The sequence below is a fragment of the Acinonyx jubatus genome, chromosome B4 (assembly GCF_027475565.1).
Source record: "Acinonyx jubatus isolate Ajub_Pintada_27869175 chromosome B4, VMU_Ajub_asm_v1.0, whole genome shotgun sequence".
NCBI classification, from domain to species: Eukaryota; Metazoa; Chordata; class Mammalia; order Carnivora; family Felidae; genus Acinonyx; species Acinonyx jubatus.
In genome coordinates this window covers 79,623,332-79,641,640 of record NC_069387.1, presented here as the reverse complement: position 1 = coordinate 79,641,640, position 18,309 = coordinate 79,623,332, and the positions used below count along the sequence as shown (strand labels likewise).

The 18,309-nt window shown below is 35.5% G+C and overlaps 1 protein-coding gene across 1 annotated transcript; it reads right to left on the bottom strand.

Moving 5' to 3' along the window:
• Window positions 1-6,002: 6,002 nt before the first annotated feature.
• Window positions 6,003-7,000, bottom strand: LOC106982795 (olfactory receptor 9K2-like). Its single transcript, XM_015080973.3, has one exon. It carries the CDS (start codon window positions 6,963-6,965, stop codon window positions 6,003-6,005), a length of 963 nt encoding a protein of 320 aa, XP_014936459.2. The 5' UTR covers window positions 6,966-7,000.
• Between the last annotated feature and the right edge of the window lie 11,309 nt (window positions 7,001-18,309).

Genomic DNA, 18,309 nt, shown 5'->3' with positions numbered 1-18,309 from the left:
TCTTTCAGTCATTGTACCTTTAAACTCCAGAATGTGTTTTTGAAATAATTTTTGTATTTTTGTCATTTTTTTCTGTTTTGGTTTTTTTGACTGTATTATTCAAATCTATTTGCTCTGAGAAACCCTTTGTGTCCCTTCCCAGAGGCACAGGCTTAGGTTTGTGCATACTCTTGGATGACAGTGGTTTTATTGAGGCTAGCTTCTGCTGTGTCCTCCCATGATCATTTTGTTGAGTGATGTGCTTCTGTAGGTTTTCCACTGAGCACAGAGACTCCAGGAATTCTCCTTGTTCTATTGTTTTGAAAACATTGTGGGACACATATTTCTCCATTGTCTGATCCAATTGTTTTGCCCCCTCTGCAAGGATGGTCGTTAAGGCCAGTCTTAGAGGTTTGCACTAATTCCAGAAGGGGCTTCTTAGCTGTCTCCTTTCCTGGTTCTCTCTAATAAACATCTAGTTGGAGTGGGTCTACACTTAGATTTTTGGTCTCATGGAGTTACCAGACTCCTCTTAATGTCTTATCACCAAATGTACATTGTGTTTGAGAGTCACTTAGGCTAGAATTTTCCCACACTTTGTTCCAAATAAAGTCAGTTCACTTGAGGAGAGTTGGAGCCTCTGTTATTACTGCCTGCCTTTCATTCCAGGTAAAACCTGTGCTCAACTGTTCTGGAACTGGAACAGGAGCATGGTTCAGTTCTCTCACAGTGACACCCTGGTTTATGAGCAGGTTTCTGCTGAGGTCAGTAACCTATGGTCTTCTAAGCTTATCTCTCCTGGCGAAAACCTCTATCCTTTGAACTGACTCAGTTGAAGTTGAGCCCTATAATTCTTGGCCTATCATGCTTGGGGTAGACCTTCTATCTTATGAATAGATGCTGGGTAGAGGTAGAGATCTCTAGACCTTTTAGCTACTATTGCCTTGAGTGGAGCTTCTGCAGCATGGAGCTGGAAGGGGTAAGAAATGTTTTCAGACTGCCATTCTCAAGGAGATAGAGTAGCCCTTTACTGGGATCTAGGGGAAGAGGAGTCTGCACTTGCCTGTGTGCTTCCTATCATGCTGGGCTGGGAGAGGGGAGAGACAGAGTAGGCCCTGGTTCAAATACATGTCATGTGAATGTTCATATTGGCTTTATTCACAATATCTAATCAATTGCCCATCAATTTAAGAGTACATAAACAAAATTTGGTGTATACATGCAACTAAAGATGGAATGCTATTGACCAATAAAAAGAGTGAATTACTTCTACACATGACAAAAGGAATAAATTCAAATTCATTTCACTCACTTAAAGAAGCCTTCCAGGAAAGAGGGCATATCACATGCAGGTTAAACAGGTAGATAAATAGATGGATGTGAAAAAAAAAAAAAAAAAAAAAAAAACACCAAATCAGATCACTGGTTATCTGGGAATGGGATTGGAAGGAGGCATGACTTAAATAGGGGCATAATAAATCTTTCTGAGGTGATAGAAAACTTCTGTATCTTAGGGTTCCTGGATGGTCCAATAGGAAGAGCAGGTGATTCTTGATCTCAGGGTCATCAGTTCAAACCCCATGTTCTGTGTAGATATTACTTAAGTAAAGGTTTATAAACTTTAAAATAAAAGTTAGGGATCTTAGTCTGGTGAGAGTTTCACTGATGTATAAAACTGCCAAAACTCAGAATTGTATACTCTGATGGAATACAGTTTATTTTATACCAACTGTTTCTCAATACAGTGGTTGAAGAAAGAATTGGTCAGATCTTGTATTTTAGGTTGAAGGAGTTACATTTTAGAGCAATGACTCAGAGATGTTGCTCGCTATCTCTTTCTCTCTCTCTCTTTCTCTCTTTCTCTTTCTCTCTCTTTGGTGGGGGGGGGGGTGGATTGAAGTTTTAATTTTGGCCAAAAGCAGGAAACTACTGAACATAGAAGATGTTTATTATATAAAAAATCTCAGTGACAAAAGTAGGCTCAAACCTTTTACTATAATTGTTAGCATAGCAGGTGTGGAGTGAGGATTCACTACCATCAACACTATCATTTATATTAAGAAAACTTTACTAGTTATTGACAGACTGTCAGGTATAATTATACATTTAATGGGAAGTCATCAGATGAGTTTGAAGACGTGCCTTATGTACATAAAGATTTAAACAAGAGGGTGGGTGAAATAGGTGAAAGGGATTAAGAGTACACTTATCATGGGGCGTCTGGGTGGCTCAGTCCGGTGAGAGTCCGACTTCAGCTCAGGTCATGGTCTTGCAGTTTGTGAATTCGAGCCCCGCATCGGGCTCTGTGTTAACAAACAGCTCAGAGCCTGGAGCCTGCTTCAGATTCTGTATCTCTCTCTCTCTCCCCCCCTCCCCTGCTCATGCTCCACCTCTCTCTGTCTCTCAAAAATAAATAAATGTTAAAAAATAAATAAATAAAATTTAAAAGAGTACACTTATCATGATGAGCACTGATAAGGATGTATGGAAGTGTTGAATCACTCTGTTGTACACCTGAAACTAATATAACACTGTATGTTAACTGTACTGGAATTAAAATAAAAACCTTAATAAAAAATCACGTAATCCAAAAATTAAAATATTAGCTATAAATATTAAAATGATTTTGTACATGACTTGTGCTACAACTTTGATTTGTTTATAAGTGGTCCTATAATGCATATATCATATTCAAAGAATTACATAGACATATATGTTTGTACATTTCTGTATCTATTTTGATTCATTTATATTAGCATACTAGTTACTATTATTATCATTATTATTCAATATATCCCTGCTTTAAGAACTTAACACTGTACAGCACATGCATCCTCCTTGAATCCAAAGAAAAAGGAGAAGAGTAATTTCCTAACAGAAGAGAGAACAGAATATAAGAATGCAATTCTTATAGCAACACAGACATTTCTTGACATCAGGAAAAGTGAAAAGGTCAGAATTAAAAAATTATTGTACATACCTTGTCACGGTGAGGTCTGTTAGCTTCTGCATCAACCTGAGGATTTTCTTCTGAGTCAGCTGCATGACATTGGGCGTATATTGTTCTAGGTTCAGTTTTACATCCAGTGATCTTTCTTGGTGTTCATCTTGTGTGTGTGTGTGTGTGTGTGTGTGTCTGGATGAGAGAAAGAGACAGAGACAAAGGCAGAGACAGAGATGGAGACAGAGGGACGGAGACAGAGAGACCACGGTAATGTTTGTACATATGTGCGTGTGAGTCCAATGGTGGTTGTGGGGTGCAGCATATGGTGAGTATAAAGGAACATTGTTCTCCTAACAGTCAACCCTATTGTTAGGTTCTTTTTCTCAGTTTGGTAAAGCATTACTCATTTCCAATAGATGATGAGTCAAAGGATGAGGAGCCTCTTTCTTTGTAGGCTCATTCCATTATAGGACCTGAATGTTGTCACGAGTGATTCTGCACTTTACTCATGGGGAAGGGTTAGTAAAATGTGCCTCTCTCATCCTAAACATCTTTCTTCCTCATCTCAGGAAAGAGACAAGACACCATCTTTTTAAAAAAAATTTTTTTAATGTTTAATTATTATTGAGAGACAGAGAGAGACAGGGCATGAGCTTGGGAGGGGCAGAGAGAGGGGGAGACACAGAATCTGAAAGAGGTTCCAGGCTTTCAGCTGTTAGCACAGAGCCCAACGCGGGGCTCGAACTCACAAACCCAGCGAGATCATGACCTGAGCTGAAGTCAGACGCTTAACCGACTGAGCCACCCAGGCACCCCGAGACAAGACACCATCTTGGCACAGTGACCATTTATCTAAAAATCTTCATCAAGGTTTTCTACCTAGTAAGACCTCTATTTTCCCTAATAATCTGCATTTTTTTTTTAAATCTGGGTGTAAGAGATGCATATGTTAAATTATAAAGAGGATGCCTAGAGAAAGACATGGTCATAGAGATGACTAGATACAGCATTTGATGGTTAGATTCTATTTTGCATTTAATTGGGCTAGATGGGTAATGGGCATTAAGGAGGGCACTTGTGATGAGCACTGGGTGTTGTATGTAAATGATGAGTCACTGAATTCTACTCCTGAAACCAATATTGCCCTATATGTTGGCTAGCTAAAATGTACATTACAAAAAACACTAATTAGAAAAAAAAATAATTGGGCCTTCTGTTGCCTTTTTGGTCATTTTACAGTCTTTTCCTTTAATTTTCTACAGAGAGAAAGGTAAAGACTGAAATAACTAGTAAACTTTTCTCAATCTCTGTGTATGGAAATGAAAGCAGATACACTTGGAGAGCTGGGGACACTTCATGGCACAGAGTAAAGAGAAAGGGGCAGAGAAAGTTAGTGTCTTCCTCTCTCAGACATAACATGAATAGTGTTGAGAGCAGGAGGAAAAGACAAATCTGATGTGGATTTAACAAACGTGAAATTTACATAATTCAATCATTCAAGTGATTCTGTGGTGGAGATTCTCTTATACACCCCATTTTTCAGGAGGAAATAACAATGTGGAGATACTATGTAACTTACCTGAAGCTGCAGGGGCAAAAACAGAATTTGAAAGCTCTGTCTGACACCTGAGCTTGTTTTCTTAACTCTTCCCAATGAACTATTCTTACCCTTATATTTCCTTCCTCATTATGAGGTAGCATTTCTCCAGCACAGATGTTCAGACATTAGAGTCATTATTCACTTCTAGGTTATTCTCATGTGACCAACCAGCAATCAGTATCCAGCTTACTTTACCTTCCATTCTAAAGGTCATCTTTCTTCACTGTCCCTAATAAGACTCCCTCCATTAGAGCCACCATAACCTCTTGGATGACCACACACTTTCTGGGATTACCGTCTTCTCCCAAAGAGCACTTATCTTCCTCAAAGCTACCAGTATGATTTTCGTATAATGACAATTTCAATACAATACTGTCTTTCTAAAATTCCTCAATGCTTACCCCCGTCTACAGAATAAAGGTCAGCTTTCTTGGCCTGACATATAGGTCTGTATGATTTCCATGAATTTCCCTTTAAGTCTCATGCTTCACTCTTTGTCTTGTGTGTTACAAATCACTTATAAACCACATGAAGTTCACCATCAAGTTATTTTCTCCATGTGCACAGAAAGCTATTTATTTCACTTGGCTTAATGCTATTTGCTTTAAAATGTGCTTAGGAAGTGTTCTGTGACCATAGAACCACTCACCTTTAGAGACTACACTTTCTTTGTATTTTCCATAAATGTCTTTTTCACTGGACTAACATATGGCAGTTTAGTTCTCTATAGCTATTTTCCCTTGATTTGATGGTGAGCTAGGACTGAAATTATTCATACATAGGAAACTTCATAGGACAAGAAGGCATCAAAATTCAATAATTATCAATGTGATGAATTAACTCTTACTAGGCCATATATAACAAAAAAATGAATTGTCTTTATTTTTGGTTCAGTTTCATTACAGTTGTCTTGTGAAAGGGAGGATTTGCAAGAATAATTACTCTAAGTCAGAAAAACCATTTAATAAGTGTGTCAATCATTCAGCCCCTACACAATGGAGAGTGGTTCATATGTCACCTTCAGGGCCCTGTACACTCTACAGAGTATCTGTTTCTCTCACTCAGCACTTGGGAAGGTTTTTTTTTTTTTTTCAGTAAATCTGATATTTTGATCTGTCTTATTATATCAGATTTTGTTACATCTACTGATTATATACACTATATAACATTTGTTACTGACTCAAGATAGACAATACATCCCAACATCATCCTTAGAGAGCCAGCAGCAAACTTGGAATATATTTTCCTTAAAATCAAATTACATGGCAATCATTGTCTTTACTCAAATGAAGATGAAGTATGGAGAAAGCCATTCCATCCCCAAATCAACAGCTAGGCAAAATATAGACCAAATGTATTCTTCAGCTATAAGTACAAGGGATTTAAATAAATAAACTTTCTACTTAAATATTTCAAAATCATTGGTGCATTCTTTGTGTCAATGCCTCCCTAGACTGTCATAATACCCATGTCTTTCAGTTATGTCACTGTTAAGATAGAATTAAATAAAAGTATTTTTTTCCCTAGAATCTTTCTCAAAGCTTCTTTGACATCTTTGTTTCTCAGGGAGTAAATCAAAGGATTCAGCATGGGAGTGACTAGGGTGTAACATAACGAGGCCACTTTACTCAGCTCAGGAAATCTATCAGGGATGAAATACATAAAAATCACAGCACCGTACAACACACTCACGACTCCCAGGTGAGAGCTGCAAGTGGAGAAGGCTTTCTTACGTCCCTCAGAGGATCTTATCTTTAAAACCGTGGACACAATATACATATAGGACACAATAATGACAATTATGGTAGGCAAAATAATAATGCTGCATAAGAAAAAAGAAACCACCTTAAGAAAGTAGATATCAGAACAAGAAATCCTTTGAAGTGGACGGTAATCACAGTAAAAGTGGTCGATGGCTCGGGAAGCACAAAAGGACAAAGTAAATGTCACGCTGGTCAAAAGAATTGAGCTCAAGCAGCCACAAATATAGGAACCAGCCACCAACTGCGTGCAGAGATGTGCTGTCATCTGGACAGAGTAGAGGAGTGGGTTGCAGATGGCAATGAAGCGGTCATAGGCCATGGCTGCCAGGAGAAATCCCTCCGCCACGATGAAGAGGGCAAAGAGAAAGAGCTGGGTCACACAGCCTGCAAAGGAGATGGACTTGCTCTCAGACCAGAAGTTGATCATGGCTTTGGGTGCAATAACAGACGAATAGAAGAGATCAATGAAGGACAGGTTGCCTAGGAAGAAATACATCGGTGTGTTCAGCCGGGGATCAGTCATAATAATGGTCATCATCCCAACATTCCCTAGAAGGATCATGGCATACACAAACAGAAAGATCAGGAAGAGGAGAATGTGGAGCTCAGAGCGGACCCTGAAGCCTACAAGGATGAAGTCAGTCACTTCCGAGTGATTGTTTGTTCCCCTGTCACTCATGGCAGAAACCTGCTGAAAGGCACAAGGAAGAACAAACAAATGAAATCTGGGCTTTGTTTCTAGTAACACAAACACTTTCTTAAGTGTAGACTAAATTAGTTACATCTTAATTAAATATTGCATATAAAACCATGTTAACGTCATAAGGAATCAGGAATTTGAACTATATAATACTAAGTCCATAAGACTGTTATTCTATTAAGCAGTGAAAGAAGTTAAAGGTTATTGTATTTTAGATCATAATTTTGCTGAGTATTTACCAAGGAAGTAATTTAATATACTGTCCAATGTTCGTCACGTTTTGAGTTTCTATTCCTAATGTATTTATCGTTAAATAATTATCTTTACCTAAAATAAGAATATCATCTAAAATACAAAGAATACATATAATCTGTATGATAGTGCCATAGCCATCATGATTGCCTATCAGTGTCTGAATTATTAAAAACAGTAACAAACATATTTAGAAATATTTTTGCCTTCTTTTACCTCTATCTATTTGAATTCCATTATTACTGTGCCAACTCTGAAAACAGAATAAAAAGTGATTAGTTATCGGTATGTTAAAATTAATAACATCAAAGCAATCAGTAAGCCTAGATAGCATTTCTAAAGCTCTTTCCAAATCTCAGGTCAAGGATATTCTTCCCAAATAAATGCATTTTATTGCCTCATTGTATATATTTTATTTCCATTAGTAGTTCTGTGATTTCATATATTACATATTAGCCATTTTCTTTGAAGCAGAGAAAGAAGCTGATAAACATTCCAATCTTCACATGACAATGAATAACTTTTTATCAAAGCTGCATCAATTCAAGGGCTCTCACTCTTCAGTCAGGGCCAACAGCCTCAAGGAATATATATATGAAGGAGAGTTCCTTTCTTGTATTCTATTATGCCTTATATATCTTAATATAAGGACAATGGGATAACTGTGGATATTTGAGGACCATAACAACCTTGGGTCTCCAGAGTCCATGATCACTCAGTAAAATATCAATAGTACTTACTTTACTTCTGATACCTTTCTTCAGGAGTTTTCCACATTGAGGTTTTGCTCATCCTCTGTGATGGATTCCATTGGGAGAGGAGCAATCATAAAGTCAATTATGGGGACAGAAGTGCAGGCTCAAGGGCTGTTGTCCACGAGGACTGCAGTAACCTCAGACATAAGCAAATAATCTAATAATAGCCCAAACATAAGGAGCTTTCCTTCTCTGGTTGCGTGTATCCTTTGAGGGCTTTCTCTGGACTTTATTTTCTTCATTGATAAGGAAAAATGTTCTGATAATTATCCTAGCATACTTATTGATAAGCATAAAGAAACAGATTTAAATGTTTGTGATATATAAGTTTAAAACAAATGAATATATTAAATCATCATAAGTTATATTTGCTATGCTTTAAAAAAAGGTAGAAATTAACTCCACATAATGATTTACCTGTATTTCCTGATGTCAATGTATTTCATGATATGACAAATGCCCTCGAAGTCACAAAATCAGATAAAGTTTTGCTAATCTAAGCTTTCTTATGTGTAAATACTAAATAGTTTGAAAATATAGTGGAAGGAATGATAATATTAAAAAAATATATTTTAAATTCTTAGTAAGAATATGTATAAAAGATCATGATCTGTATTTAAAAATCCTTAATAATCATATGTGACTAAAGAGTACAATAAAACCAGAGACATAATACTCTATTTAATGTAACTAATATTGTTTGGATGCCATTTTCCCTGAATATTTCCATAAGTTAATTATAATTCTATTTTTAGAAAATCTCTTTTTTATTTAAAAATTATTTCTAGAATTATCTGGAACTTTTTTCGTGTGTAGATAGCAAAACATATGGGCCCAGAGCTCTCCCATATTATAACGTTGTATTAGTAGAAGTTTTGTAAGTGTAGGAGAAATAAACAGTTTAAGTATTTTAAGCAGGAAATGATTAATTAAGGTGAATTGAGGCCTGTGAAACTTGGAAAGACTGGAGGAACTTCTGGGTGACACTCTTATAATGACCCTAAGAGCACATAGTAAAATTCACAAAGATAGGCTACCATTAGAGATACAATTTTAAAAATGCATAACCTTAACTGTGGTCCAGGGACCAGATAAATGAAAGCAAAAAGATGTCACTGCTTCCTCATCCATTAAAATAGCTTCAGTAGGAAGTTGGGGTCTCAATACTGCTGTGGAAAATAGCCCACATGTATTCACAACCTTTCTAAGATGAAATTTCCTTGGTAGAAAATGTCAAAAGGACCAGAAAGTTGATCCTCAGCTCACTTTGCCCTTTCCAATTCTGAGTGTGTGTGGACCTCATCGATAGAACAAAATCTGTGCCAAGAACTATAGTAACAGGAGATATTTGAACTCTCCAACATCTCCAACTAGAAAGCACACAGGGTAGAGTTTGACTATCTAATCTATAAAATGTACAAGCATCCAATTCCTTAAACTTCCCACAATGGCATTAGCAATAAAAACATGCTAGTGCTCAAAATACATAAGAACACTTACTGTCATTCACTATTGTGATGGGACATAAAGAAACCCTCCACAGATTCAACGATTGAAATCATACAGGGTATGTTCTTTGATGATGCTCAGGTTAATATAGAAATAAATACTAATTAGGTAATTAGCTAAAACTCAATGGATCAAAAAGAAATCAAATTAAGTTTTGACTTTGAACTAAATAGTACAGTTTGCTATGTCTAAACTTCTGCAATACAGGAAAAGAAGTATTTAAAGAGATATATGAAAAACACTGTAAGTAGATACTATAAGCAAGAAAAGCAGGAACAACCAGATTAATCTTCTATTTTAACATAGTGAAATAGAAAACAAGTCAAAACAAAAAAAATGAAAGTAAATAATGCAGATAAAAATTCATGAAATAGAAAAAATAAGGATAATATAGGATATTCACATGGCTTAACATTTTTTTCTACTGGCTATTTTTGTATGTTTTATTAAGTTTTTAATTTTAATTTTGGTATAGTGAACATACATGTCATATTAGTCACAGGTGTATAATATAGTGATTCTTCAATTGTATACTTTATTCAATGCTTATCATGATAAGTGTACTCTTTTTAATCCCCTTCTTTTATTTCCCCCATCTCCCCAGTCACCTCTCCTCCTCCCATCTGGTAACCATCAGTTTGTTCTCTATGGTTAAGAGTTGATTTCTTTGTTTCTCTCTCTGTGTCTCTGTCTCCTTTTTCCTTTGCTATTTAGTTTTGTTCCTTAAATTCCACATATAAGTGAAGTCATATGGTATTTGTCTTTCTCTAAGTTATCTCGCTTAACATTATATTTTCTAGCTCCATCTATGTCGTTGCAAATGGCAAGATTTCATTCTTTTTTATGGCTGGATAATATTCCATTGTATATTTAGACCACATATTCTCTTACATTCATTTATCGATGGACACTTGGGCCACTTCCATAATGTGGCTATTGGCAATAATGCTACAATAGACACAGGGGTGTGTGTATCCCTTTGAATCAGCGTTTTTGTATTTTTTGGGTAAGTACCCAGTAGTGTGCGTGCCAGATCACAGGGTAGTTCTGTTTTTAACTTTTTGAGGAAACTCCATACCGTTTTCCATAGTGGCTGCACCAGTTTGCATTCCCACCAACAGTGCATGAAGTTTCCTTCATGGAGAATTGCATCCTCACCCGCACTTGTTTCTTGCTTTTGATTTTAGCCATTCTGACAGGTGTAAGCTGATCACATGGCTTAACATTGATTCTCAGAAAGACCAGTAAGATGTATAAAACCCTAACCAATATAACAATGGAAAAACAGCAACATCAAATCACAAGTATCAGGAATGAAAAGGGGATAGCACTAGAGACAGGTACTCCTGATATTTAAAATATATACACAGTTCATCCCTGAACAACATGGACTTGAACTGCATGGGTCCACTTCAACACAGATCTTTTTCAATAAATACAGTACAGTGCTGTAAATGTATTGTCCCTTCCTTATGATTTTCTTAATAACATTTTCTCTTCTCTAGCTTACTTAATTGTAAGAAAACATCATAAAATACATATAGCACACAAAATATATGTTAGTCAACTGTTTATGTTATCAGTAAGTCTTCTGGTTGTCAGTAAGATATTAGCAGTTTCAACTTTAGGGAGTCAAGAATTATATGCAGATTTCTGGCTACATGGGAGTTCTATGTTCCCAACCTCTGCTCAGGGATTCAACTGTATAATAAACAATATTTTTACCAAAAATTAACTTTTTTAAATAAAAAAATTTAAATAGATCAAATGATGTATAAAGGAGAAACATAAATTTTAAAATATTTACTAAAGAAATTAAATTTTTATTAATAATCTTCAAGTGAAAAATGACTCTTTTGTAATTGGCTTCACTATTTACTATTAATGTTTAAGAGAAGGAGGGGAAAGTGGGTGATGGGCATTGAGGAGGGCACCTGTTGGGATAAGCACTAGGTGTTGTATGGAAACCAATTTGACAATAAATTTCATATTAAATATATTTTTAAAATAAAAAATAAAAAAAAAATAAATAAAAGAAACAAAGACCATTCTTACAAACCCAAGAGTGATCATAAAGGCAATATTTCCAACCTATATTTATGAGTCTGTCATGAGTCTTATATAGAAACTAATATAAAAATTATAGGTAAGTCAGTCTCATAAATTTCACTTCAAAAGTTTTAAACAGAATATAAACAAATAAAATATGTCAATATATAAAGAATAGTAAACTCTCACTGAAATGTGTGCTTACACTACAAATGTAAATGTCATTTAATGTTTAAAAATAATGAATTTAAGATGTTTCCACATCTAGTCATGTAAGAACCATTCCCACAAGATTTGCCTTCTGTGACAAAAAACTAAATTCTGGAAAAAAACATATGAGCAACTATTTTCAGAGATTGTACAATAAGCAGTGAATTACTATAATTCCTGACAAAGAGGAAACAAATCAGGAGGGAAAGATTTTAAACTTGAATACATAACAATAGAAACAAACCAAACTTAAGATTGAGTTAAAAAGGAGGGGGGTCTGGGTGGCTTAGTCAGTTGACATCACTGGAGAAACAGTTGGGAAAATCACAGTTTACGGACACAGGCCTAAAATATTGAGTTATAACCATAATATTACAGAACACTACCCCTTTCCACAACTACCACCACACAATATATAACATAATACAGTGTATTATAGCTGTAGAGCCCTTTTCTCTCTGAGAAAGAATACTTATAAGAGTTCAGAGTCAAGAGACAAGACAAAAGCAAAGACGTTAGAAAATACTACTTTTCCAGAGGTACCTGGAGCTTCAGCAACACAGCAAATATTAAACACATCCTAAAAAGATTATCCTAGCAAGATTTTCATAAACCTTCACACTAATGGCCTATTTACATCAGTTTCTATTGTCTAATACAAGGTGTTCTGCTTTCAACAACAAAAAAATTACTATGTGTAACAAAAGGAAGAAAAAACCCAAAGCAAGCAACAGAATCAGATGGTGGACATATCTAACAGGGAACTGAAAATAATGATGATTAATACAGTAAGGGCTCTAAAGGAAAAAGTAGCATGCAATAACAGATGACTAATATAAGCGGACAAAGAGAAAATGTAAGAAAGAATCAAAATAAATGCTAGATATCAAAAACATTGTAACTGAAATGAAGAATGCCTTTGATAGGCACACTAGTAGACTGAATAAGTTAGAGGAAGGAATCAGTGATTCCTGAAGACTGCTCAATAGAAACTTACCAAGCTTAAATGCAAAGAAAAAAAGAGAAAAACTTAACAGAGCATGGCATCCAAGAATTATGTGACAATCTGAAAAAGTGTAACAAATAATTGGAATACTGGGAGGATAAAAGGGAAATGAGAAAAGGGAACATCTGAAGAAATAATGGCAGTAGAACTTTTCAAATTAATGACAGACCAAAACACAGATATAGAAGATTAGAGGACATCAAACAGGATACATACCTAAAAAATCACAACTATCCATATTCAAAATACAGAAAAAAATGAAACCTTGAAATAATCCAGATGGAGAAAAATCACAGCCATCTCGGGAAGAGGATTTTTGTTTATTTATTTTTTTGTACGGGGGGGGGGGCTGGGAATAAGGAAATTCACAGCTATTTTTCTATTCCCATAAGTTTTGATGTGTTAAATAATCAGAATGATGTTTTACTACATAATCATGCATCTTCAACAGATTCATCCACACTTTTGTTTTATTTTATTTTTTTAAAGTGGGGGGAGCAGAGGGGTAGAGGGAGGGAGGGAGGGAGGGAGAGAGAGAGAGAGAGAGAGAGAGAGAGAATCCTAAGCAGGTTCCATGCTCAACATGAAGCCTGACGCCAGGCTTGATCCCACAACCCTGCAACCACAACCTGAGCCAAACCAAGAATCTGACGCTCAACCTATTGAGCCACGCAAGTGACCCTATACCTCCACACTTTTAAAAGAAAATGTAAAATGAGTGCATTTTGTGTGGTGAGCAGTGGTGGTGGCTCATTGGATTTTGATATATATGACACACACATACAAAGCTCTTTTGGGAAAAATGTTGGGCATATACCTTGTGGATAAGTCCATTTTTTTTATTGATTCCTTTAAATTCAGATGATCAAACAGGCAGAAGGCATTGTAGAATAAGTCACACACAAAAGTAGTAATGGGAACTGTATACAACACATTGCTTTACAAGTGTAGTGAGCTGTTTCAAAAAATAAATAAATAAACAAAATATAGAACAATGGCAACACCAAATGCTGGTGAGAATATGAAGCAACAGTAATTCTCATTCATTGCTGGTAGAACAGCCACTTTGAAAGAAAATTTGGCGATTTCTTACAAAATTAAATACTCTTATAATATGGTCAGCAAAAGAGTCAACCCAAAGGAGTTGAAAATTTAGGTCTACACAATGTCTGCCCACAAATGTTTATAGCAGCTATATTCACAATTGTTAAAATTTATGAAACTACAAAGATGTCCTTCAGCAAGTCTATAGATAAATCAACTTCGGTACATCTAGACAATAAAACATTATTAGGAATATTGGAGGACAGGAAGAAAAAATTTAAGAAGGAACAGATAAAAATGGAAGAAAAAAGAAAATATACGGAAAATAACTATCATCCAACACACTCAAAAAATAAAGAAAAAATGGGGGAGGAAAGAAAGAGAGAAAAGAAAGGAGAATAAGAGAAAAGAAATTTTAAAAGAAAACAAACAAGAAACAGAGGAAAATAAAGGAAAAGCTACTTCCAAAAAATCACGAATCCAGAAGAAAGTTTGAAAGATTGCTGGCAAGTTTGATATCTTAAAACACACACACATGCACACACAAGGTTAACTTAAAAAATAAAAATAAAACTGTTCAATAAAGAGCAATCTAATCATGGTAATAATACTAAAAAGTAAAGGGAAATAAAAAAATTTAAAGCTTGATTATAAAAGAAAGTTATAGAAAGATATCAACTAAAATAGAATCACAAGTCAGATGAATAAAAGTCCAAAAATTCTGACATTGCATCATTTCAAATCTGTGATTAACAGAATACACATAAAGAAGTTTCCCCCAAACTCAGAATGTTTTTAAATGGCAGGAAATAATTTAATAGATGTGGACAAAAAATAATGGAGAGTTTAAAATGTGGAAGCATAGTATACCACAGGTAGAGAAAATAAGCAATGGAAAGGAAGAAAAAACACACATAACTACTGAGAAGAATAAAGTCAATAAGCAAAATATAATTATAAAAACAGATAATAGATTATGGGTATAAAATAGAAAAATGATAAATAGATGACAGATAAATAGGCAAAGATATACATAGAAAAATCTTATGTTAAACTATGATGAACAATATGCAATAGTTATTAAAAACAAAAAACTAAAGACAAAAATCAGATTGAATTAAAAAAGGTAATTAAAATGAACTATCAATAACCTATCAAGTTTAAATATAAAAAGCATTACCTTATAAATAGCAAACATGGCTTACTGTGTTACATTAACAAAACCATGAAACTCTTCAAGAAAATTTCTGAGTAAGTATATTAATGAAGGATGATTAACATGATTCTATAGTTAAATAAACATATTTATTTATTTGACAAATATAATTGAGCACCATTTGGTAGCATATAGAGAGTGCCCTAGGCTTTGGGAATAACATGTTGAACAAATTAAAGCCCCTATTTTCACTGAACTTCCATTCCATGTGTGAACAGATAATTTTAGAAAATGTCTAAAATTCAAATACTAAACTAACAAAACTTTTTTCACTTTTTAGGTATTGGTAGAACCTCTTCACATGGACTTTGAAAACAGCAGAGAAGGATGGAATACTTGCTAGGGTTTGATACCAGAAGCAACTGATTATTAGTGATATTGGCCATGCACAATTATGGAACTGAATGGGGAAAAAAGCTTATAAATATATGTTTCTTGCCCCTGTTTCTGGTGGCCCCCTAAAGTTGTTGTAGAAATAGAGTAGGCATTTCAGAAGAAACCCAGATGTGAGACAGGGGAAATTTTACTTTTATGTATTTTTTTTATTAAAATAATTTTTAATAGGAAATTTATTGTCAAATTGGTTTCCATACAACACCCAGTGCTCATCCCAACAGGTGTCCTCCTCAACGCCCATCACCCACTTTCCCCTCCCTCCCACCCCCCTTCAACCCTCAATTTATTCTCAGTTTTTAAGAGTCTCTTATTATTTGCCTCCTTCCCTCTCTGTAACTTTTTTTTTCCCTTTCTCCCCCATGGTCTTCTGTTAAGTTTCTCAGGATCCACATAAGAGTGAAAACATATGGTATCTGTCTTTCTCTGTATGACTTATTTCACTTAGCATAACACTCTCCAGTTCCATCCACGTTGCTACAAAAGGCCATATTTCATTCTTCCTCATTGCTACATAGTATTCCATTGTGTATATAAACCACAATTTCTTTATCCATTCATCAGTTGATGGACATTTAGGCTTTCCATAATTTGGCTATTGTTGAAAGTGCTGCTATAAACATTGGGGTACAAGTCCCCTATGCATCAGCACTCCTGTGTCCCTTGGGTAAATTCCTAGCAGTGCTATTGCTGGGTCATAGGGTAGCTCTATTTTCAATTTTTTGAGGAACGTCCACACTGCTTTCCAGAATGGCTGCACCAGTTTGCATTCCCACCAACAGTGCAAGAGGGTTCCCATCTCTCCACAGCCTCTCCAACATCTATACTCTCCTGATTTGTTCATTTCAAAGATGACAGATTTCTGCAGAAGCAATGGGGACTAGAGACATTAAAATTCCAGAAAGAAAAGAAACTTTCACAGAAGGAACTAATGTCTACTCACTGGGATCATTTGCTACATCCAACTTTTGGTCAAATATGAGAATTTGGGCTTAACCTTGGTAGAGGACCACTTTTGTGGGTCAAACAAATCAAAAACACTTTGGGAAGTCCAATATAATTGGAACGAAAAATTGAGAACCTCAAACAGATGGTTAATTTTACTACTATAGACCTGTGCCAGCCTCTAAAGCTGTCTGGTATTTAAGACTAATGAGTTAAACTAATCCAGCAGTTTCTTCCTCAAGATATTTGCCAAATTTTGAAGATGAATAGAGCAGGAGTCCTAAACAGCTGATATTTATGTTTCTGATATATATGTATGCAAATTCTGTGTGCCAAAAGGCATTCATCCCACTTCAAAGCATTAATTAGAATCTTTGGAGAGCCACACACTAGATATAAGAGTGATCCAGAAATAGGTTGGCTCTATCTACATAAATCCAGCTTCAATTCAACATAATTCCTGTTTGGATTAAGTCAGTCAGCCTCACCTCTATCTTTATATCAAAGGAAATAGTAACTTATCAGAAACATACAAGAATTCTTTAAAACAATGTTTGGCATTCAACATGAATAAATAATCAAGTAAAAATATAGAGTTATAAGACCAATAAAAAACAATAGGAGAAGTAATAAATGATATAGATATTATAATTAGGATATTAAGATCATATGTTTATTATTGATGGTTTGTTCAAGGAAATAGAAAGAAATTAATAAAATGATTAAAATATGGAAATTTCAATAGATATTTGAAACCTATATAAAAGAATCAATCAGCTTAGCAGAATTAAACAATAAAACATCTAAATGTAAGAATGTAGTAAATCATTTTAATAACATTTGAAGGCTGGCAATGTAAATTGGAAGACAGGTAAATAATAAATGCCCAAAATAAAAAAAAAGGAAAAGAAAAATATGGTGGGTAAGGTACATGTGGGGCACAGCCAATAGTTCTAATATACATGTAAGTTAGCATCGCAGAAGTATAAGAGAATATAAGGCAGAAGTAATATTCAAAGCAAATACTGCAAAGAATTTTCTAAAATGCGGTAACATCAACCCACAGACTCAATCAAGAAGCTCAGGGAAATCCACTCAGTGAAGACACTCAGTGGTCTCTTCATTAAAACTTACTGAAATTGGGGGCGCGTGGGCGGCTCAGTGGGTTAAACCTCCGACTTCAGCTCAGGTCGTGATCTCACAGTGAGGGAGCTGGAGCCCCGCGTTGGACTCTGTGCTGACAGCTCAGAGCCTGGAGCCTGCTTCGGATTCTGTGTCTCCTCCTCTGTCTCCCTGCCCCTCTCCCATTCATGCTCTGTCACTCTCTCTCTCTCTCAAAAATAAATAAACATTTTAAAAAACCCTTTTTTTTTATAAAGGAAAAGAAGCTTTTTGAAATTTAATGCAGGCAAAATCATTATGAATTCAAAACCCTTGGTAATGAGTTTTTGTGTCTCTCCAGTCAGTAACTAAATATACTTTTCTCAAGTCTGGGCCATTGCCAAAGGGAAAATAGAATAGGTAATGGAGGCAGGATACATAAATACCATGTAGGTAGCTGCTTCTGCTATTCCTCCATATTTCTTTCTTCTCCATACTGATTACAATCAGGAAAGGAAAAGGCAAATATCACCAGGGAGAATTCCACACAAGGAACTTGCTATTTAGGTTGTAAAGGGAGCAAGACAAGAGGCAAAAACAAGCAAACAAAAGAACACTGAGGTAATGCAGAGATAATAACTACCCTTTCAGGGATGTGGTTTAAATAAAAGGAAATGTATGGCTCCTGAGGCTAGGTCACAAAAAACATTGCTGCTTCTGCCTGGCCCTTGGATTGCCTCTTCTGGGGAAATGAGGTGGATTTCCAGACCTCAGGTACTCAGAGCAGCCACTGCCTGGGGTTGTGCTTCTTACTTACGAGGGTGTGATGTAGGGATGCTTTGG